Raw genomic sequence first — 22049 nt, 5'->3', positions numbered from 1 at the left:
TGCTATTCAGTTCTGATCAAATGTGTCTAGATATCAGGCCATCGCTAAATGCTTATCAGTGTGAAAGTAACATCAACAGGAGTTAACTCAGGCCCAACTAAAACTGCAACATAAACCTAAATGGCCAATTTCCCCTGGTAGTTTACTACCTGTCCTTTGAAAAAAAGAATAATCGTTCCTCATTTAATAAATGTTTAGTTGTACAGTGGTACCTTGGGTTAAGAACTTAATTCGTTCTGGAGGTCTGTTCTTAACCTGAAACTGTTCTTAACCTGAAGCACCACTTTAGCTAATGGGGCCTCCTGCTGGCGCCACGCGATTTCTGTTCTCATCCTGAGGTAAAGTTCTTAACCTGAGGTACTATTTCTGGGTTAGTGGAGTCTGTAACTTGAAGCATATGTAACCTGAAGCGTATGTAACCTGAGGTACCACTGTATCTGTTGCTGAGTCCCCTCTGAACAGGTCTCACCTTTACCTGCCCCACAATTTACATCTTATAGGATGTCAGGTGTAGGGCAGATGAGCATGGCTTGTCTGACATGGAGTTGTGACCTGGGGAGATCACTTTGGTGCTGCTAGTGCAGTTTTTTTACTTCACCCCTCTAGGCACACTCCATTGTCTCTTGAGAAGACGAATGCCAACAACTCTCTCTCCCTCTCTCTTTGTGTGTGTGTGTGTGTGTGTGTGTGTGTGTGTGTCTACACAGAATATACACCTTTCTTAAAATGTTCAGAAGTGGCTGTTTTTCTGTTCAGAGCATGCAGAGTATGTTTGCCAATGCCTTTGTTATTATCGTGAGCCGATTCCAACATCTGTTGTTGGAAAAGCAGACTACAAATATTAAAACCAAATATGAAAACAAGCCTTGTGTAGGGTGTGTGTGTGTGTGTGTTTGTGCATACCTTCCCATTTCTTCAGAGAATGCCTTGACGTCTCTTTCCACTGCAGCCCCACCACAAAAGGGATGCGGTTGTTATAGTGCACTTTGAAGTGGGTGCTTATTTCCGTGGAACTCTGTATGGAACAGGAGTGCTGGAGCTGAGTTCTGTAATCCACTTGCTTTTCGGGCACTTGAATGGTGAACTGGGGGACAAAAAAAGGGGGCTGTATTTCATACGACAGAAGAGAGACTACCGGCAGTTCAAAGTGAAGCTGCGTACTCATGGTATACACAACAGCGGTGAGCTGGGTGGCATTGTACCGCTATTGTGTATACCAATAGGTACCGCTCCAGTGGGAAGGTAAACGGCGTTTCCGTGCGCTGCTCTGGTTCGCCAGAAGCAGCTTAGTCATGCTGGCCACATGACCCGGAAGCTGTACACCGGCTCCCTTGGCCAATAAAGCGAGATGAGCACTGCAACCCCAGAGTCGGTCACGACTGGACCTAATGGTCAGGGGTCCCTTTACCTTTACCTTACAGGGTTATAAAGACTAGGACTAGCCACCTGAGAAACAGTTTCTATCCAAATGCAATTTTGGTTTTAAACGCAGTGTAAGGTAGTCTCTATGTAAGTATATTGTATTCAATTATGGGGTATCAGAGTTTTTAGGGGTTAACCAGGCTGGGATAGCTGGGATAGCAGGCTTGTTGGTTTTTGAATGTCTGCTGTAGATTTTTTCAATTTCGTTGTTCTGTATGGGACAATGACAATAAAGATGATCGTATCGTATTAAGGGGACCCGACATGATTTCCTGACATCACATGTGCAACGTCCTGGCAATGTCCTGAGCAATGGTGGTGGCGGCGGGGGGGGGGGGGGTTGCACTAAAAAAAATTGAGGGGACCCAAAGAGCCTCAGCCCCCAGGAATTTGTGCACATGACTGGGAGACCCTCCATATTCCCTTCCCAGAGCTACAATTCCCAGTTACCTGGGAAGAGGGCTTGACCGTTAAACTACTCTGAATATTGTAGTTCTGCAAGGTAAATAGGGAGGTCTCCTAACAACTCTCTGCACCCTTAACAAACGCCAGCTCCAAACCTCCCAGGACTCTTTGGGGGACGCCATGACTGTTATGTAGGAATAACGGAGACGACAGGAGGTTGAATGCAGGTGAGCTGTGCTCCAAGCAAGCTGCCGACTAGCTCTTCAGAGGCTCCTTTTAATAGCAGAAGTCAACAATTGGAAACAGTAGTGAAACCACCCTGAACTTAACATATTTCCATCTAAGCACATTTTCAGCATTAGCAAATACACGTGTCAGCAGGTGCTTCCCTTGAATGTTTCCCCCCGATACTTGATTACGTCTGCGTCCCCCGTCATGCTCCAGCCAAGCGATATGTCTAACAAACAAATTGCGAAAGGACAAAAGATTGGGGGAAAACCCTGTTTTCTAGCCAAGAAGGCAAAAGGTCAGGGAAAGCGGGCGTAACGCTCCTTGACATACTGCTGCACGTCTGGTGCGAGGTTTTCCTTCACAAAGCGGAGCATTACCGCCACATCTCCCCCTCCTAAATATTTTTGATAGCTCTCCCCTTCTTTAATTATGTTTAATTCTGCTAATAAAAGGAGCCTCTGCAAAGCTAGCCAGCAGCTTGTCTTGGAGCATGCTTGCCAGCGTGCTTCTGCATAGCTCACCTGCATCCAACCTCCGGCCTCTCTGCTATTCCTACATGTTCAAAGTGAGATAATAGCGGTTTAAACATATGGTGTGGATGCAACCTTTGAAGATAATATCTGAACAAGAGAACTTATTTCCCACCAGCTACAGAGACTTCTCCATCATCTTTATAGGTTTTCACTGAGGTGCAATTCCTTAGTCATCATCTCAACTGCTGCAACACCACTGGGTCTTTTACTTTTACCTCCATGAAATAGCTAGTCAGAGCTGGACGAGAACTATTTGTAAATGTCTGGCTGACTATCACTCGCCGCTTGTTGTTGATTTCGTCCCAGTGTTTTCCATAGTTCAGCTCTAGTCGGGAATGCAGGCGAGAGACAGTTTCTTCGTGACGTAGATCGACCTGTGGAAAAGCAACTCGGGTTTTATAATTGGCACTAAATAATTACTACATTCCTTATAGCAGCCCACTCGTGTCCTCAAATCTTCAGCGGTGACGGGCTTCTCAATCATGCACTGCTAGGAATGGACAGAGGAATCTAAATCAGCCCTGTTTCATTCAGACTGGAGTTCAAATCCTAGCATTCATTCCACCCTGTTTTGTGCAGATATTTTTGAAAGAATGCACAAAAAGTTCGCATTTAAGCTGTATATTTTATTATGTGCATTAATGCACATATTTCTCCCAAAATTCCTATTTTGCCATGCTTTTCAGTGCATTGTTTTTATAACACACATTTAAACCATAAAATACCCATTTTTGTGGGCACTTTCTGTATACCGAAGCTGCATTGAAATATCTGGCTGATGGGGAATTGTGTTGTGATCTGCAAGCTAGTGCGGGACAGTCAAATTGGAATGGTCTGCCACAAAAAGCAGACTGAACAAATTTCACCTCCATCCCCAACCTTAACAGCTACCCATAGCTGGGGGGGGGGGAAGGGGGCTGATTGTGGAGTGACCTGTACTGTCACATCTCTTACACAATGCCCGCATTCTAACCTAGAACCAACTCTACCCCACTTTTCAGCATCAGGTAAAAGCAGATCTCTATGGCAGCTGCTAAGTTGTAGAATTCCCTTCCCACAAGAGTGCATCTTGCGTCTTCATTATTTAGTTTCCATGAGGAAGAAATCTGGATTCAGCACCATTTCTCATGATTCATAATTGTTCTGGTAAATCAGGGGTCAGCAAACTTGTTCAGCAGGGGGCCAGTCTACTGTCCCATAGACTTTGTGGGGGGCTGGACTATATATATATATTTTGGGGGGGGGGGATTAACGAATTCCTATGCCCCACAAATAACCCAGAGATGCATTTTAAATAAAAGGACACATTCTACTCATGTAAAAACATGCTGATTCCTGGACCATCCGTGGACCAGATTTAGAAGGCGATTGGGCCGGATCCAGCCCCCGGGCCTTAGTTTGCCTACCCATGCGGTAAATGAACTAAATGCTTTACCTTGTGGTTGTAGGCTAGAATCTGAGTGCAATAGAATTCATGCTCCAAATCTAGCCGGTAGGCATCCTTTGGGACATTCTCCACTTTCAACTTCTGGCCCGTGGTACATTCATGCTGAAGGCTTTTTGCAGCTCCTGCTCCAGGTAAAACACAAATGTACATACAGAGATATTTACTAAATGACATTATTCTGTTTTCACAGCACTCAGGTGCAGTCACTGCTAATAGGGAAGGCAGATCTACGCTCACACCTCATGAGGGATGTGTGACTCTGTCCATTCTGGTTTCTTACAGCTTCTCATTTTTCCAGTCTTAAGTTCAGTTCTCCACATAGGTTTGTGAAAATTTATCATGATTCTAATGAAAAGTTCTCCTGATATACACATTTCTATGTGCAATCTTTCCTAACTTACACATTTTTTGCAAACAATTCCCATTATATACAGTGGTACCTCGGGTTAAGAACTTAATTCGTTCTGGAGGTCCATTCTTAACCTGAAACTGTTCTTAACCTGAAGCACCACTTTAGCTAATGGGGCCTCCTGCTGCTGCCGCGCTGCCGGAGCACAATTTCTGTTCTCATCCTGAAGCAAAGTTCTTAACCCGAGGTAATATTTCTGGGTTAGAAGAGTCTGTAACCTGAAGCGTCTGTAACCCGAGGTACCACTATAATGCATTTTTGTATGTGATTTTCAGTAATACATGCATTTTATGCATGGCTTACCCCCAGCATATGAATTTTTATACACATTACTTGGTTGGAGAATTGCATTGCAAAATTCAGAGAAGTGCAAATTTTGAAAGGTGGCTGCATTCTGGTTTGTGAAATTGTTTTGGAAAGTGCAAATTAAGTTAAGTTCACCTTTATGTGTGGACTGAATCAAATTTCTTCCCCATCCCTAAACCTTGCATTAAGAACATAACAGCCCTGCCAGATTAAATGAAGGCTCTATCTAGCCCGGCATCCCATTTCCCACAGTAGCCAATCAGATCCTTCTGCATGAGAGCAAGAACAACACTGACAAAGGCAATAAAGCTCAACTTTGTTGTTGTATTAGTACAGTATAAGAACTGAGTACCAAACAATCCATATTTAACTCTCAGGGCGCTGGACCAGATGTCCCCTCGCTGTTGCAGAAGAGCAACGATGTGAGATCCAAGAACCCCTGGAATGTGGGTTTCTCCCTCCAGTGAATACTGCTTCAGCTTATCATCTGCTTTCTTCTCCATACACACTAAAGAAACGATAGAAACAGTACCATCAATTGATACCATTGGGAGATCAGATACCTGCAGAAGTGGCTCGCCAGGTGGGAAAGAGTTGCTGCGCCAGTTTCCTGGCAGGTGGGAGGGGGCGGGGAAGGCCGTGAAGTGCAAATACACAGCAGGATCACCAGACTAGTTCTGCTAATGCGTTTGCACCACCCCTTCCCCCCTAATAAACAACAATAACCCACCTGCAGAAAGCAAGCATAGCAAAACACACGTGTCCAGCATGACCATCAGCCAGGAAAAAGGACTAGTGGGCACAGCTCCACTCCCTGGTCAGGTGTTCAATGAACTTGTGAGATGCTCGTATGGACACATAATACCCTCACCGCATCTGTAGGAACTTGATTGTCTAGTTTGGTATTCTGGAACTCCCTGCCTCTTGATATCAGGCAGGTGCTCTCACTGTATTCTTTTCAGCACCTGCTGAAGATATTCTTATTTAGACAAGCCTACTCAGATATTTGGGATGCGGGTGGCGCTGTGGGTTAAACCACAGAGCCTAGGACTTGCTGATCAGAAGGTCGGCGGTTCGAATCCCCGCGATGGGGTGAGCTCCTGTTGCTCGGTCCCTGCTCCTGCCAACCTAGCAGTTCGAAAGCACGTCAAAGTGCAAGTAGATAAATAGGTACTCTGGTGGGAAGGTAAACCGTGTTTCCGTGCGCTGCTCTGGTTTGCCAGAAGCGGCTTAGTCATGCTGGCCACATGACCCGGAAGCTGTATGCCGGCTCCCTCGGCCAATAAAGCGAGATGAGCGCCGCAACCCCAGAGTCGGCCACGACTGGACCTAATGGTCAGGGGTCCCTTTACCTTTACCTATACTCAGATGTTTAGAAAGCTAATATGAGTTTTCATTTGTTTTAGTCTATTCTGGTTTGGTTTTTAACTTTCCATATGTTTGAAATTATGGTTGTGAGTTGTTGTTTTTTAAGGGATAATTTTATTGCTTTATCTTTTCCATAAACTGCTTTGAGGTTTATCCTAAAATTGAGCAGTATATGCATTTTATTAAATAAAACAAACAGACACACACCTCTTGTGATATGCACTGACCTGAAAGGAAAGCAGAGTCCTTCAGTAGATTAATCAAGGATACTGAAAATGCCATCTTCTTCCCAGGCTGTTTTGTGAGATTTCCTGAAAGAACTATGGGGCTCCCATCTCTCAGCAACTTCACTTCCAGGTGGCTTGTGTACCTCTGCTCTGCAGCTGCCGTGTACAGATCTGTCCTTCCCTGCAAAAAAACACACACCCAATAGGGCATCCTTAAACAGAAAATGTAAGGACATAAGAAGTGCTCAGCTGGAGCGATGCAAAGGCCCACCTAATCATAGAAGCATAGAATTGTAGAGTTGGAAGGAGTTTAAGGAATATTTGAAAAAAATATGTTAATATTTAAATCTTAGAATAGCTTTGGAAGTGGATATAGGCTGTAAGGTTAGAAGTAGAAGATAGGATATTTTAAAATAGTATTATTTGTAAGTGATAAAATGTGAAGTTATTTTAAGTGTGATTAAAAATAAAAAAGATGGTTAGAAATTATGATACATGCAAACTGCTAAAGATGAAGTAAAATGAAAATCAGATAGGTGGGACTTGGGGAAGCCCACTTAACAATGTTTAGAAAAATAAGGATATGATAAGAATTGGTTTGTATTGTTTGTCTTTTCTGTTTGTGTTTTTTATTTGTGTTATAAAATGAATAAACAATTTTTTTTGGGGGGGGGAAGAATTGTAGAGTTGGAAGGAACCCTGATAACCAACCCTCCTGCAATGCAGGAATATCTAGCTGTCTCATTCAGGGATCGAACCTGCAACCTTGGGGTTATCAGCACCATGTTCTAACCAACCAAGTTTAGTCCATCATCCTGTTCTCACAGTGGCCAACTAGATGCCTCTGCGAAACCTGCAAGCGGAACTTGAGTGCAATAGCACTCTTCCCATGTGAGATTCCCAGAAACAGGCATTCAAAGGCATACCACCTTTTGTGAGTGGAGAGGGAACATAGCCAATGGCAAGCAATAGCTGTGGGATGCATTATAGACCTTGGGACGCAGGTGCCGCTGTGGGTTAAACCACAGAGCCTAGGACTTGCCGATCAGAAGGTCGGCGGTTCGAATCCCCGCGACGGGGTGAGCTCCCGTTGCTCGGTCCCTGCTCCTGCCAACCTAACAGTTCAAAAGCATGCCAAAAAAGTGCAAGTAGATAAATAGGTACCACTCCAGCAGGAAGGTAAATGGCGTTTCCGGGTGCTGCTCTGGTTCGCCAGAAGTGGCTTAGTCATGCTGGCCACATGACCTGGAAGCTGTACGCCGGCTCCCTTGGCCAGTAAGCGAGATGAGCGCCGCAACCCCAGAGTCGGCCACGACTGGACCTAATGGTCAGGGGTCCCTTTACCTTTATATTATAGACCTTAGGAAGGATGTTGCACAATCAAGGCAGACAGCTCTCTGCTCTGGTGAGCAGCTTATCATCTTGTTCCTTGGCCCATGCCATGCTGTGCTCACAATATCCTTGGTTGCAAGAGCACGCTTACCTTGATGTAGTAGATGTTGTCATCATCAACTATCAGTTCCAGATGCCCCACACGTGAATTTCTAGAGGCCTCAATGTTTCCTGATAGATACAGAAGGAAGTGTATGTGATTTTTATTTTCTGAATTGTCCACTGATAGCCAGTGTAGTGTAGTGGTTAGAGTGTTGGACTAGGACCTGAAAAACCAGGGTTCAAATCCTTACTTGGCCCAGTATATCTGAAGGAGCATCTCCACCACCATCGTTCAGTCCGGACACTGAGGTCCAGCTTCGAGGGCCTTCTGATTGTTCTCTCACTACGAGAAGAGGATACAGCGAACCAGGCAGAGGGCCTTCTCGGTAGTGGCACCCGTCCTGTGGAACACCCTCCCATCAGATGTCAAGGAAATAAACAACTATCTGACTGAAGACATCTGAAGGCAGCCCTGTTTAGGGAAGTTTTTAATGACTGATGTTTTAATGTATTTTTAATCTTTTGCTGGAAGCCACCCAGAGTAGCTGGGGAAACCCAGCCAGATGGGCAGGGTATAAATAAATTACCGTATTTTTCGCTCTATAACACGCACCAGACCATAACACGCACGTAGTTTTTAGAGGAAAACAAGAAAAAAAATATTCTTTTTGTGGTTCATGCTGTGGCCACAGACATGTGATCTGACAGTGAGTTTGGAGTAGCCCAATGCAAAAATCCTGAGGATCCATGTGGATCCATGCTTTGTAATCACGTTCTAAGTGGGGAGGGAAGGAAAAGCACACAAGGGACAAGGAGCACGCATGGGGTGTGTGGAGAAGGATGCTGCTAATAATGCTATTTAGCGAGCTGAGTGGGGAGGAGAGAGGGACAGAGAGCCTGCTTGCTTTAAAGGAACCAACCGGACAGGAGCCGCTTACACTCGTGTAAGCGGCTCCTCTCCTCTCCCGCTTTGCTCTTTTAAAGAAGCAGGCTCTCTGTCCCTCTCTCCTCCCCACTCAGCGGCTCTTCTCCCACTTTGCTGTTTCAAAGCGAGCCACGGAGGAGGGAAGGAAGGGGAACCATGGATCCTCTGCTCACGACTGCAGCAGATCCCCCCCCGCCACCCGTAGGCATTGCCTCCATAACACGCACAGACATTTCCCCTTACTTTCTAGGAGGAAAAAAGTGAGTGTTATGGTGCAAAAAATACGGTATTATTACAGTGGTACCTCAGGTTAAGAACTTAATTTGTTCTGGAGGTCCATTCTTAATCTGAAACTGTTCTTAACCTGAGGTACCACTTTAGCTAGTGGGGCCTCCCGCCGCTGCGCGATTTCTGTTCTCATCCTGAAACAAAGTTCTTAACCTGAGGTACTATTTCTGGGTTAGAAGAGTCTGTAATCTGAAGCGTCTGTAACCTGAAGCCTCTGTAATCAGAGGTACTACTGTATTATTATTGTTATTATTATTAGTAGTAGTAGTAGTAGTAGTAGTAGTATTCAGCCATGAAGCTCATGAGGGGACCTTGGGGCAGTCATAGTCTCTCACCCTAGCCTACCTCACACTGCTGTCATGGGGATAAAATGGAGAGGATTAAGAACCACGTATCCCACCTTAAGCAACATGGAGGAAAGGGGGGATAGATTAGAAATGTAATATTAAACGAATAAATAAAATAATCCACATGCATGAAAGCTGGCATAGTTGCAGGGTACTTTGGGTCCTAGTCACACATTTACCATGGAAGTATGGTGTGCTTCTGGTTACATAAAACACAAACGCACAAACACACACACACACACCATTCATCAACTACAGTAGTCCTATCTGTAAAACAGGAATAAATGGTAGATTATCTAACAGTATTTAACAAATTCTGCAGAATGAATGAAAGGAAAATTTCACGGGATGTGTCAAATCTCAGGTATCATCAGGTGACGGACATTTATGTGAGGACATTATGGAGGGAATAACAGTGCATGAGCCTGTGCTAATTATAATATCCAAGGTAAAATTCACGACCTCTACTCCTAGTGAGCGACCTAAGCCTTACATATACCGTACTCCTCTCACAAAGGGAAAGACAACACATTTTTAAATGGAAGTCAACAGCCTTTGAAGGGGTGGTGGTGAGACTCTTACCATTCACTTGCATTTTTTTCTTGGGGTGGATAAATTCAATTCTGAATTTCTTTTGAGGGATATTCAAATGGAAGTTGATAGCAACCTCCCTTTTCAACTCAGATTTTGGAGTCCCTATAAAGAAATGCAGGCCAGCTTCACTTGGGATCCAGGAACCTTTCTGGGAAGAAAAAGAAGAACTACAATTACCACTACTGCTTTTACTAGTAACACCTGCAGTAGAACTGTTGGGAGTTGGGGACATGGGCAGTTCTTGCACACCTGTGGCTAACTTGCTCTTCCTGGCTTATAGAGGAGGGGTGAGGAATCTGTGGCCCTCCAGATGGCTAACTTAAGTCCATTAATTTCAATGAGTTTATTCTGAGTAGAACTTAGTCAGATACAGCTCACTGTCTGGTCATTCCAGCAACAAGATATTGTTTGAGCCCTTTTTATGTATGGAGGGGAATACTGTATCTGTATTATGGGAAGGAAGCAATGCATTGGTGATGTGTGCGCATCAGCTTTGTTGAGAGAAAATGTGCCTGGTTAAGTGGAGCCTGTGGTGGTGGTGGGGAGAGGTGAGGGGTGCTGCCCTCCCCAAGGTTATGGGGCTCTAGAGAAGGAGAGAGGTCAGGCACCTGATCTGCTATTAATTCAAGCTGGGGTTTGCCAAATAATTTTTCCTAAGGAATTAGAAATTGCCAATTTTATCTGCAGGAGTTTCAGAAAGATTCATTGTCGAAGCAAACTTTTCCCCGGTAGTTGTGTGTATGGTGTGGTTGCAATTGTTTTGTATGTGATTTTGTAAACTTGCATTAGTATAATATAGAGATACTATTTGGACGTTTTTGGATCCGTTTGTGGTGTAAACTAACTTTGGTCTGATCCAGCAGGCTGCGTCTTAACGCCTTATCTTCATTGCCCATGTTATGGCGTTAGCAAAAGCATTGTGCTCTTTGTGAGACAATCATAAAACACAATATATAAAGAGGCTATCCTATGAAGCTGCAGTTATGATAGGTAGGTAGCGTTGCCATATTTCAAACTGTGAAAATCCGGATGGAAAAGTTGTTGAGCTTTCTTGGGCAAAAGTGCATTTTTATTTTTATTTTGCCATTTTTGAGCTATTTTTATCAAAAATTGGCAAAAACAGCACTGCCAAGATGGGCTGCCATATGTCCGGATTTTACCGGACATTTGCCCGATTTCTGCCCAGACACTGCTAGATACAGTTGGATTCCGGATATGTCTGGGAAATCCTGGATGTATGGCAACTCTGTAGGTATGCATATTTCTAATAGTCTCATGCAAACATATGGGTGGTTGTTTTAGTAATTAGTTGCGCTGAGGTCCAGCTCTGAGGGCCTTCTGGTGGTTCCTTCACTGCGAGAAGTGAAGTTACAGGGAACCAGGCAGAGGGCCTTCTCGGTAGTGGCACCTGCCCTGTGGAACACCCTCCCATCAGATGTCAAGGAAATAAACAGCTATATGACTTTTAAAAGACAACTGAAGGTGGCCCTGTTTAGGGAAGTTTTTAATGTCTGACGCTGCATTGTTTTTAATATTCTGTTGGAAGCCACCCAGAGTGGCTGGGGAAACCCAGCCAGATGGGCGGGGTATAAATAATAAATTATTATATAGTTGGGATTTATTTATAAATAGCACTTTCCTTTCAAGTTCTATGGGGCATTATATTGTAGCTTTATATCAGGACCGCTATGGCAAGGGGGCGGTGTCCCCTGCCTCTACTCCCCTCCCCCACTTTGCCAATTCTCAAGGACATAGGCCCTTCTTCTCTGCAGTTGCCACTACATTCTCATCGCACCAGTGAAAACATGCGCCGGCCCTTGCAGCCTGATCATTGCATGTAGAAGGAATGAGTAATACATATCCAGATTGAAGGGCAGTGTCTGAACCTGAGAAATATAATTATATGCAGCTTTCATTAAGTACTGGTACAGGCTTCGGTCTTGCTTCTTTAACGTTATGGCAAATTTTGCTAGTCCGGGAAACGGAAGAATGAAACCGCTGGTCTCATCGTCAGGGGTAGAGATCTCGGAGCACAGTTGCCAGCCCAATGCCTTCGACACTGGTTGAAAGAGGGGTGGGAAGGGGGGGTGGGTAAAAGGAAGAGAATCCAAGAAAGGAGAAAGGCTGTTTTTAGGAAACTGCATTGTCAACCAATCAGTCATTTAATAATAATAATAATAATAATAATAATAATAATAAATTTTATTTATATCCCGCCCTCCCCTCTGAGCCAAGCCAGGCTCAGAGAGGCTAACAACAACAAAAGTAACACAGCATTCTAAAATCAATTCAAAATCAAATTAATGGCAACCATTGGGCTAGAGTTCTGTGAGGATTACCAAAGGAGGGGGTCAGGCTGTGCCTTGCAGGCCCTGCGGAAAGATGTCAAGTCCCGCATTTAAATCATTTCACATTTAAATCATTTTATGTACTCTCCAATGAAGACTTATCCAGCCCTAGCTCATGCAGTTTTTTCCTTTGCCACCTTTGTCATCGCTGCTTAGGTGCCACCTTCAAAAATAAAAGTTCTGGTGCTTATCTGACACCTTCCAATACAAAGAATTAATCTGGCTAATTTGTCATGTCTTCTATCAGAACATTAGAAGAGGCCCCCTGGATCAGGCCAGAGCCAATCTTGTGCAGCATCCTGGAGTGGCCAACTGAATGTCTATGGTGAGCCCACAAGCAAAACCTGAGCTCTAAAGTACCCTCTCCACTTTTGATTCCCAGTAGCTGGCCTTGAGAGGCATACTGTCTCTGACTATGCAGGTAGAACACAGCCACAGGGTTAGCAGCTCACCCTCCATGATTCCTTTCACACTTTCATCCTGTACAGGTCTTACTGCTTTCCTGGTTTACGGTCTTCAAACAAAAACATCTTGGAGGTCCCGGGCCACAGGGAGGTTAGGCTGGCCTCAACCAGAGCCAGAGCTTTTTTGGCTGTGGCTCCAATCTGGTGGAACGCTCTGTCACAAGAGACTAGGGCCCTGCGGGACTTGACATCTTTCTGCAGGGACTGCACGACAGAGCTGTTCCGCCTGGCCTTTGGCCAAGGCACAGCCTGACCTCCTCCTTTGATAATCCTCATAGAACTCTAGCCCAATGGTTGCCATGAATTTGATTCTGAATTGATTTTAAGATGAATTGATTTTAGAATGCTGTGTTACTTTTATTGTTGTTAGCCGCTCTGAGCCCGGCTTCAGCTGGGGAGGGCGGAATAGAAATAAAAATTAATAATAATAATAATAATAATAATAATAATAATAATAATAATATTGACTTGTTTTTAATCTTCTCATATATTTTGTTGCCTATTTCCATTCATTTTGTGCCACTCAGGACACATTTTTTAATGGAAATATGGGGTGTAAACTTGATAAAGAAAAAGATGAAGCTGGTAAAGGGAATTAGCAGGAGGGAATTGGTTCAGAGGATGCCTGGATAGCTCAGTTGGTAGAGCATGTGACTCTTAATCTCAGGGTTGCCTCACATTGGGCAAAGGACTCCTGCATTGGAAGGGGTTGGGCTAGATGATCCTCATGGTCCCTTTCACCTCTATGCTTTCTAAACTGCATTCATCTCAGAAGTCAGTTTGCCGTAAATCTGTATTCATTATTCCTCATACACACTCTCTGTCGCTCACCCTTGTTTGCAGAATTTCCATTTTCTGCAGGCAAAATTTGGGGGGACGTTTAGCTCCTGAAGGAACGAGCTCCCAACAATAGTTAAGAGCAAGGTGACAACTGGTTGCTATATATTAGACGTAAATGATAAAAACTTACCTTCCTCACTTGTGCATGATCTAGTCTCGCTATGGCTTGGGAAACCGTGAGAAGTTTCCATTTCATCCACGGTCATTGCATGCAGTTCCGAGCTGTAATAAAGAAGCAAAGACAGCACAATTCAATCCAAGGAAGACAACATCATGCGATTTTTTGATTTTTTTTACAATGGATTTAAGGAAGGGACAAGAGTTCAGAGGTAGGGCATATGATTTGTATGCAAAATATCTCAGGTTTGATCTCTGGCATCCCCAAGTTTTAAGAAAAACTAATTTGAAAACAAGAATGGGAAAGAGTGAACTAGGATGGTTGCACTCGTGGAATCTCCAGGCCAGCACTTGGAGTGAAGACCAGAAACATGTTGCATCAGGGCATCCATTAATTAATTTTCCAAAGTTTTCTAGCCTTCACTGGGAGTGGGGGGACGACCATACAGAACTCAAATGCAGATATTTGCATGGGAAAGAAAAAAGCATTTAAGAACATTATCATTCAGATTCTTGAATATGAGGACATGGGCATTACTGGTGGACTTTACCTGAAATAAACCATCTCCATAGATTCTTCGGGAGTGTTCAGAAAAACCTTAACCTCTTTCCCCTTTTTCACTTGGACCCCTCCATCAAGGCTGGCTGACGACCTTAATCCAGTTGACCAGCTCAAGCCAGTTTTCCCCAGAGTTCCCACAGTACCCATTTGGGCAGAAATCTGAAAGACAGCACTACCAAGAAGCACAGGGAGAAACAGGTTGCATGGTCAAGAGCGACATCTTTGCTTAGGGCTGCATCTGCCCGCTATTCCCTCCTCCCAACATGGGGGAAATCACCCCGTGAGGACTGAGTATGCTCAGCAAGCACAGTGTGCTGACAAAGTGTTGGAGATGAAAAGGGAAGAGGAGAAATGGAATGGCGTTTCTGAGACCCTGGAAAGAAGCACTTGACCACGCAGGGCCCCACTTTTAATGTATGGTAGCAGAATGGATAGAGTTTGCTCCTTGGTTGTGAGCACAGGGGTGTTTTCATCTGCGAAATCCTAGAGGGTATGCTGGTGGACTACCTCTGTAAAAAGTTAGGGCATTGGTTGGTAGGATCAGGTTCAAGGTGCTGGTTTTAACCTTTAAAGCCCTATACGGCCTAGGACCCTTGTACCTACGGGACCGCCTCTCCTGGTATGTCCCACGGAGGACCTTACAGTCTTCAAACAAAAACATCTTGGAGATCCTGGGCCACAGGGGGGTTAGGCTGGCCTCAACCAGAGCCAGGGCTTTTTCAGCTGTGGCCCCAATCTGGTGGAACGCTCTGTCACAAGAGACTAGGGCCCTGTGGGACTTGACATCTTTCCGCAGGGCCTGCAAGACAGAGCTGTTCCACCAGGCCTTTGGACAAGGCACAGTCTGACCCCTTCCTTTGGTAATCCTCACAGAACTCTAGCCCAATGGTTGCCATTAATTTGATTTTGAATTGATTTTAAAATGAATTGATTTTAGAATGTTGTGTTACTTTTATTGTTGTTAGCCGCTCTGAGCCCGGCTTCGGCTGGGGAGGGCGAGATATAAATAAAATTATTTTATTATTATTATTATTACCAGATTCTGCCTCTGGACATTACCAGAGACAGCCATGTATATCAACAGGTAAAATCAAGTGTCAGGGACTGGCTGGAGGCAGAGGAGTGGTGAGAGGCACCAGCTGGGGAAACCCCTAGGGAAGCCCTGAAGGAAAAAGGCTGGGAGCCAGGGGATTGGTGGTGGGACGATGATAAGTGGTCACAGGGAGAAGAGGGAGCAGACTGGGAGGAGGAGGTGTTGGAAGCAGAAGAGGCAACAGGGTTTAGTGAGCAGGAAGGCACTAGGGCAGAGAGCAGTACAGATTCGGAGGCGGAAGCAGAGGCTGGAGAGGAAGAGGGCCAAGAGGCAGTGATGAGGCAGGCTGCTGAAGAAGCCAGGGGGTCTTGCTCTCCTGCTGCGACCTGCTACCCTCCTCCCTTGTCTCCCAGGACCAGAAGAGGCACGAAGAGGGAGGAGCAGAGACAGACAAGGTGACGGAATCTCAGATTGCTTGAGAGGGATGTGCAGGAGGAGGAGACTTAGGGAAATGTGGGAAGGTGGGGGCCTTTAGTCTGTACTTACAGAGGTGAGATCTACCCTAGGGGATGAGTCGCTTTGCTCACGAGGCATGGCCTCCTGAGCTGTCTTGTTTCTTTGAATGAAGAGTTAACTTCACAGATGTTGTTTGCGTTATGGCTGCCTGCCCCTGAAACCCACTCCTGGCATCAAGACAGAGGAAATCAAAGTGGTTCCCTAGCCTTTTACAGGCCTTGATCACGGGTCTGCTTCAAAAGCTCCTGGCAAAAAAAGAGCGCTTTAAAGGCAGGTGTATACCTTGGCTTGATATAGCCATTGACGAAAAAATTGCTCCGTTGTCTAAAGTCCATATTGCCTTGGATTGCTGCACTGACTGCTGCAGAGGCATTTAAAGCCAGGAGGACGGGCAAACCCGAGATTGCTGGGAACAGCAGTTCCTCTGTGGCCAAACTCAACCTTTTGTTGAACTGGACTTCTTGCCCCTGTTGGAAATGGTTAAATAAAAACATAAAATGGTAGTGCAATCATATTCATGATGGCTAAGCACTTGTTTATTGGCACAATTACCATTGCCAGTGCTGGCACCGTACAACAGCAAGCCAACAAATGCTTCGGGCCCTACGGGACTATAGTTACATAGACCAGGCATAGGCAAAGTGGGCCTCCAGATGTTTTGGGACTACAACTCCCATCATCCCTAGCTAACAGGACCAGTGGCCAGGGATGATGGGAGTTGTAGTCCCAAAACATCTGGAGGGCCGAGTTTGCCTATGCCTGACATAGACATTTATCACTCACCTTTCCTTCAAGGCAGCATGCATGGCTCTTCAACTAGTGGTGCTGTCAGAGCAGGATATGGGGGCAGATGTTCAGGACCCACACAGCAAAATGGCAGGTAGGTTCCCAAATGCAGCAAGGTGGGTTTACTACATTCTGACATAATCTAAAGAGCCCCTCCCCACCAAAAGACCATCAAGTCCAGTGCTCTATCCCCCTCTCATTGTGTTTTTAAAACTATCCTGTGAGGTCGGGTAGACAGAGATTATGACTGGCTCAGTCCACTGAATGTCAAGGCTGAGTGGGGATTCAAATCTGGGCTTTCCTGTTTCCAGTATGGACACTCAACCCCAGGTTCGCATAACCTCTTGCCCTGCAGTTGTTATCGGGCTTCAGTTCCCACCATCTCTGACAGAAGCACTGGTTCCAGGGGGCTGAGGCACTGTGGGCCCCCTCAGTAGGTATTTTAGGGGGCCTGGTCTCCCGATTGTTGGAGCAACATCAGGACATTGTGTGACACCATGTGTGCAACATTGCAATGTTGCACGATGTGATGTTGGGCCGCCTCAGAAATGCGCTTCAGAAAATGGCGCCTCTGATCTCTGAGCATAGGCCATGCTGGATGGATTTGGATTTGGATTTGATATCCCGCTTTATCACTACCCGAAGGAGTCTCAAAGCGGCCAACATTCTCCTTTCCCTTCCTCCCCCACAACAAACACTCTGTGAGGTGAGTGGGGCTGAGAGACTTTAAAGAAGTGTGACTAGCCCAAGGTCACCCAGCAGCTGCATGAGGAGGAGCAGAGACGCGAACTCGGTTCCCCAGATTACGAGTCTACCGCTCTTAACCACTACACCACACTGGCTCTCCATGGATGGAGCTGGTGGGATGGTTGGAGCTGGTGGAAGCTGGAGTCAAACATCAATGAAAGCACCAGGCCCCACCGGCCTGCTCCGACCATTCACGATTCCCTTACCTTTAGCAGTTTTACCACTAGTTCCACAAGGTTCAGGTAATAGAGTTTTGCTTGACTTCTCAGATCCCCGCAGTCCAAAACAGCAAGCTCATTCCCAAAGACTTTTATGCTCAGACTACATTTTGGTTTCTTCTTCTTTCCCATCCTTTTGGTGAACTGATGCAGAGGGAAAGAGAAAAGGGGGTGGGAAGTGGTGCGTGTGAAGCAACAACATCAAATAGTGGTAGAAAGTAATTCTGAAACAAACCCCCGAAGTGATCTATTGTTAAAAAGGGATAATAATGCATATGCAAAGGGCCAGAGATCTCGGAATGAGGACTCCGTGTCAGGGCTGAGCCAAAGGCAAGTATCAAGAGGGAGCAAGGAACTGGAACCAAGGAATAGGCTAAAAACACACCAGTTAGGAAACTGTCATTACTCAGGAAGAGCCCTGTATTGCCTCAGTCCAAGAATGACTCAGAGGATTTCCAGCTCAGAAGCCCTACAACCAGAGTCTCCCTTGTTTTGCGTGGCAAGTCCCCTCCCCCATGTGAAATGAAGACACTGGACACATTATTTAAGGTTAATGGGCATAAAAAAGGCCACAACTTTATTGATTACAGAATTGAAAGGTATTGGCCTTAGGCATTGGCTCCTATCGACTACCCGGCATGGAGACCGGGAAGGGTTATCCACAAGCCGTGGGTGTCCTGTTGAAGTACGCCAACTAGGATCCCACGGGTGTCACCGCTCGGGGGTGTGCCGGAGGCCCTTACCTCCCTAGGTTTCGGACAAGGCAACGCCCCCCGGAGTCCTCTACCGGACTACCCTTTCCTTGGGGGAAGGTGATGGCGCTTCCTTCCCCCCCATTCATTTGCATAACAATAAACCCCTGCCAATGCCTAACCGCCAATATCGGGGAAGTTGTGACGTTTGCTACGAGGTAGGCGAAAAAACCAAAAGGCTGACAGTGCGCCAAATTGGAAAAATTCCTACCAGGCCCCTTGCGGCGACCAACCGGAGTCCATAGCAAGGTCATAGCTAGCTAAGCCTAAGGGTGGGTGGGATGGGAAAACTGCTCAGCTGGCAAGGGGAAAGAGGGCGGTCCCCGGGCGTGCCTGGCCTTAAGTTGGCTAGGCCACGCCTCCCCAGCCCGCCGATTGGCGGGCCGGGTCGCAAGCACGCCCGGGGATTCCCTGGATCTCGCGGGGGCAAAAGGCCAGCCCCCGCGTGTGTGGGAGGGGGTAACCCGCAACCCCCTCTCCTCCCAAGCTCGGAAATGGCTTTCTCAGAGTAAACAACTGCTAAATCAGGCTGTGGCCTTTAATACGAAGAACTTCCTCTCCACAAGGGCAGAACAAGCCCTGGAGACAAAGCTAAGAAGGCTCAGTGTGAGAAGGAGTGTTGCTGAAGCAATATGTGAAGCATACTCCCATAACGTCCAACCAACCCCCCAAAATGCTCACTAATGGTTCCTTGTCATCCTCAAAAAAGGTGACAAGTGAGATGCCACAGGGTTCTGTTCTGGGCCTGTTGTTATTCAACGTCTTTATAAACGACTTGGGTGAAGGAATTGAGGGGCTGCTCATCAAATTTACAGAGGACACCAAACTGGGAAGGGTAACTAATGCTGCAGAAGACTGAATCGAGATTCAAGATGACCTTAAAAGATTAGAGAACTAGACCCAAGCTAACAAAATGAATTTCAGTAGGGACAAATGTAAGGTTCTGCACTTAGGCAGGAATAACCAGCAGCACAAAAATGCATCAACAGAAGTATAGTGTCCAGATCAAGGGAAGTAATAGGACCACTCTATTCTGCCTTGGTTAGATCCCATCTCAAGTACTGTGTCCAGTTCTGGGCACCATAATTTAAGAAGCATATGGACAAGCTGGAATGTGTGCAGTGGAGGACGACCAAGATGGAACCAAGCCTTATGAGGAGTGGTTGAGGGAGTTGGATACATTTAGCCTGGAAAAGAGGAAATTGAGAGGATATATGATAGCCATCTTGAAATATCTAAAGGGCTGTCTCATGGAAGATGGAGCAAGCTTGTTTTCTCCTGCTCTGGAGGGTAGGACTCAAACAAATGGCTTCAAATTGCAAGAAAGGAGATTCCTACTCAACATCAAGAAGGACTTGCTGAGAGTAAGAGCTGTTTGACATTGGAACAGACTCCCTTGGAAGGTGGTAGACTTTTCAATCTTGGGGGTTTCTAGGCAGAGGTTGGATGGCCATTTGTTATGGATATTTTAGCAAAGATTCCTGCATTTCAGGGAGATGGACTAGATGACCCTTGGGGTCCCTTTCAACTCTCCACTTCTGTGATTCTATGAATATATTCAGCCTAAACTGTCAAAGGAGCTGTCCAAGGTGCCCCCATTTCTAATGATGTTAGAATTTGCAATAAAACACAATGGAACATTGTGCTGTCTTGCCTTCCTCTGACTCAGAGGACTCCAGCTCAAAAAGCCTGAGTGCAACCAGAATCTCTCTCACTATGTCCGAACAAACAGTTGCTACACCAGGCTGGACCCCTTTAAATGAAGAGCTTCCTCTCTGCAAAAATGGATCTAGCCAAGAACACAGAACTGCAGCTTTTATTTAAAGCTCAGCCTGAGAATGTCTGTTGCTGATGCAATAGTGGTACCTTGGGTTACATATGCCTCGGGTTACATAAACTTCAGGTTACAGATTCCGCTAACCCAGAAATAGTACCTCAGGTTAAGAACTTTGCTTCAGGACGAGAACAGAAATCGTGCTCTGGCAGCGTAGTGGCAGCAGGAGGCCCCATTAGCTAAAGTGGTGCTTCAGGTTAAGAACAGTTTCAGGTTAAGAACGGACCTCCGAAATGAATTAAGTACTTAACCCGAGGTACCACTGTATTTGAACTTAGAATATGTTCAGTTTGAATCTTGTGTGGAGCTGTCCGACGTATCATTGTTTCTACTGAGGTTAGCACTCACAACAGAACACTATGGATTCCACATATTAAGTTACCTTTTTGGCTAACTCACTCATCTTATTGTACTGCCCACTTGGGCACTTCTGCTTTTCCTTTCTTGCGCTGGGCTTTCTTTCTTTAGATGATGGATCATTTCTCTCAAATGTTGGTTTATTCAGAGAAGTCTTGCGTCCTGTCTCAATGGGAGGTTCTGCCTTGTGGAATCTCCCTTTGGCGTCTTCAGCTGGATGGAGGCCAAATAACTTTTGCACGATATCTTCCATGTTCCCTAACCTTATGGCAATCTAAGAAACGACAGATGGTATTTAGAAGGCCATTGATAAGAACATCCCTGCACATTAGCACAAAAGGAAATGCAGTATAGCTTACTGGGTGATCCGGGTCCAATTATTTTTCTCCTAATACAGTGGTGCCTTGCAAGACGAAATTAATCCGTTCCGCGAGTCTCTTCGTCTTGCGGTTTTTTCGTCTTGCAAAGCACGGCTATTAGCGGCTTAGCGGCTATTAACGGCTTAGCGGCTTTAAGAAAAAGGAAACAAACTCAAAAGAACTCGCAAGACGTTTCGTCTTGCGAAGCAAGCCCATAGGGAAATTCGTCTTGCAGAATGACTCAAAAAACGGAAAACTCTTTCGTCTAGCGAGTTTTTCGTCTTGCGAGGCATTCGTCTTGTGGGGCACCACTGTACAGGCAACTCCCTTTTTATGCAGCAGTTGCATTCTGGGCATTTGCATGCGTCGGTGGAGTGTGCATAAAACTGCCCTTCCCTATTACACCCCGTTATGTCCTGCCCATGTTACGCCCTCTTCTGGGTTCAAAATGAACCACGCATCAGTGGTCCCACATCAATTGAACACATGCAAAATGAAGGGGGGGGGAGAACATGTGCAAAATGGTTGCTGCCTGTATATATTTTTCCTAAGGGTGTTGTCATGCTACAGTTCATGTGGCCAACAACAGATGGTGCTACAAATTACACTGGGATTACAAACTGGGCTCTCACAGCTGCTGGGCCATCACAGCAGCATTGGATGGTGGGGAGGAGGGAACTGGAGATGTTTAAACAGATGAATTTTCTTTTCATAACCAACCACTTATTTGCTAATGTTTTATTGATGTTTTAAATTCTGTTTTATGTATAATTGTCTGATTTTATTTATATTGGGATATATTTTATGGAAGTGCAAATTGCGAACATTTAAATCTGTCAATAAAAACAAACTATAAACAAATCCTATTCACACAAACTGCTCACAGAATTTAGCTATCAGTATGTTTCGGAGGGGAACTTGCCTCCAGGAGATTGATAGCCCGTCCCAGTGCATGGATGGTCAAATTCATTGCTATTGAGCGTGGGATGAAAGACTCTGGTGAAAAGATGAGCTGGGCCTCGACGTTTGTGCTTGCAGCTGCTGCAAAGTGAAAATGTCAAGATACCTGGTCAGTCAAAAGTTTTGTCACAGTTTGGTTGAGGTGGTTGGCTGTACCCATGGGCTGTCCCACTACAAGGCTGCAGAGTTGGGATACTGCCAGGGAGATAAAGTCCATCAT

The 22049-nt window shown here is 45.5% G+C and overlaps 1 protein-coding gene across 1 annotated transcript in view; it reads right to left on the bottom strand.

The window, feature by feature from the left end:
* LOC308463423 (uncharacterized protein) overlaps positions 1–20780 on the bottom strand; it is a 72922-nt gene extending 52142 nt beyond the window's left edge. The window contains exons 1-13 of the mRNA XM_080981778.1: positions 20536–20780; positions 17556–17711; positions 16099–16283; positions 14257–14439; positions 13719–13810; positions 11823–11995; positions 9925–10084; positions 7832–7911; positions 6349–6529; positions 5106–5261; positions 4027–4160; positions 2807–2965; positions 904–1084 (exon numbers count right to left, since the gene is read on the bottom strand). Coding sequence (XP_080837904.1) covers positions 904–1084; positions 2807–2965; positions 4027–4160; positions 5106–5261; positions 6349–6529; positions 7832–7911; positions 9925–10084; positions 11823–11995; positions 13719–13810; positions 14257–14439; positions 16099–16283; positions 17556–17711; positions 20536–20763 — 2068 coding nt within the window. The 5' untranslated portion in view covers positions 20764–20780. The remainder of the gene's footprint in view (positions 1–903; positions 1085–2806; positions 2966–4026; positions 4161–5105; positions 5262–6348; positions 6530–7831; positions 7912–9924; positions 10085–11822; positions 11996–13718; positions 13811–14256; positions 14440–16098; positions 16284–17555; positions 17712–20535) is intronic.
* Between the last annotated feature and the right edge of the window lie 1269 nt (positions 20781–22049).

The sequence above is a fragment of the Podarcis pityusensis genome, assembly GCF_964106645.2.
Source record: "Podarcis pityusensis genome assembly, chromosome: 14".
Classification (NCBI taxonomy): domain Eukaryota; kingdom Metazoa; phylum Chordata; class Lepidosauria; order Squamata; family Lacertidae; genus Podarcis; species Podarcis pityusensis.
Note: the sequence above shows the minus strand (reverse complement) of the source record. Positions and strands in the feature narration are given on the sequence as shown.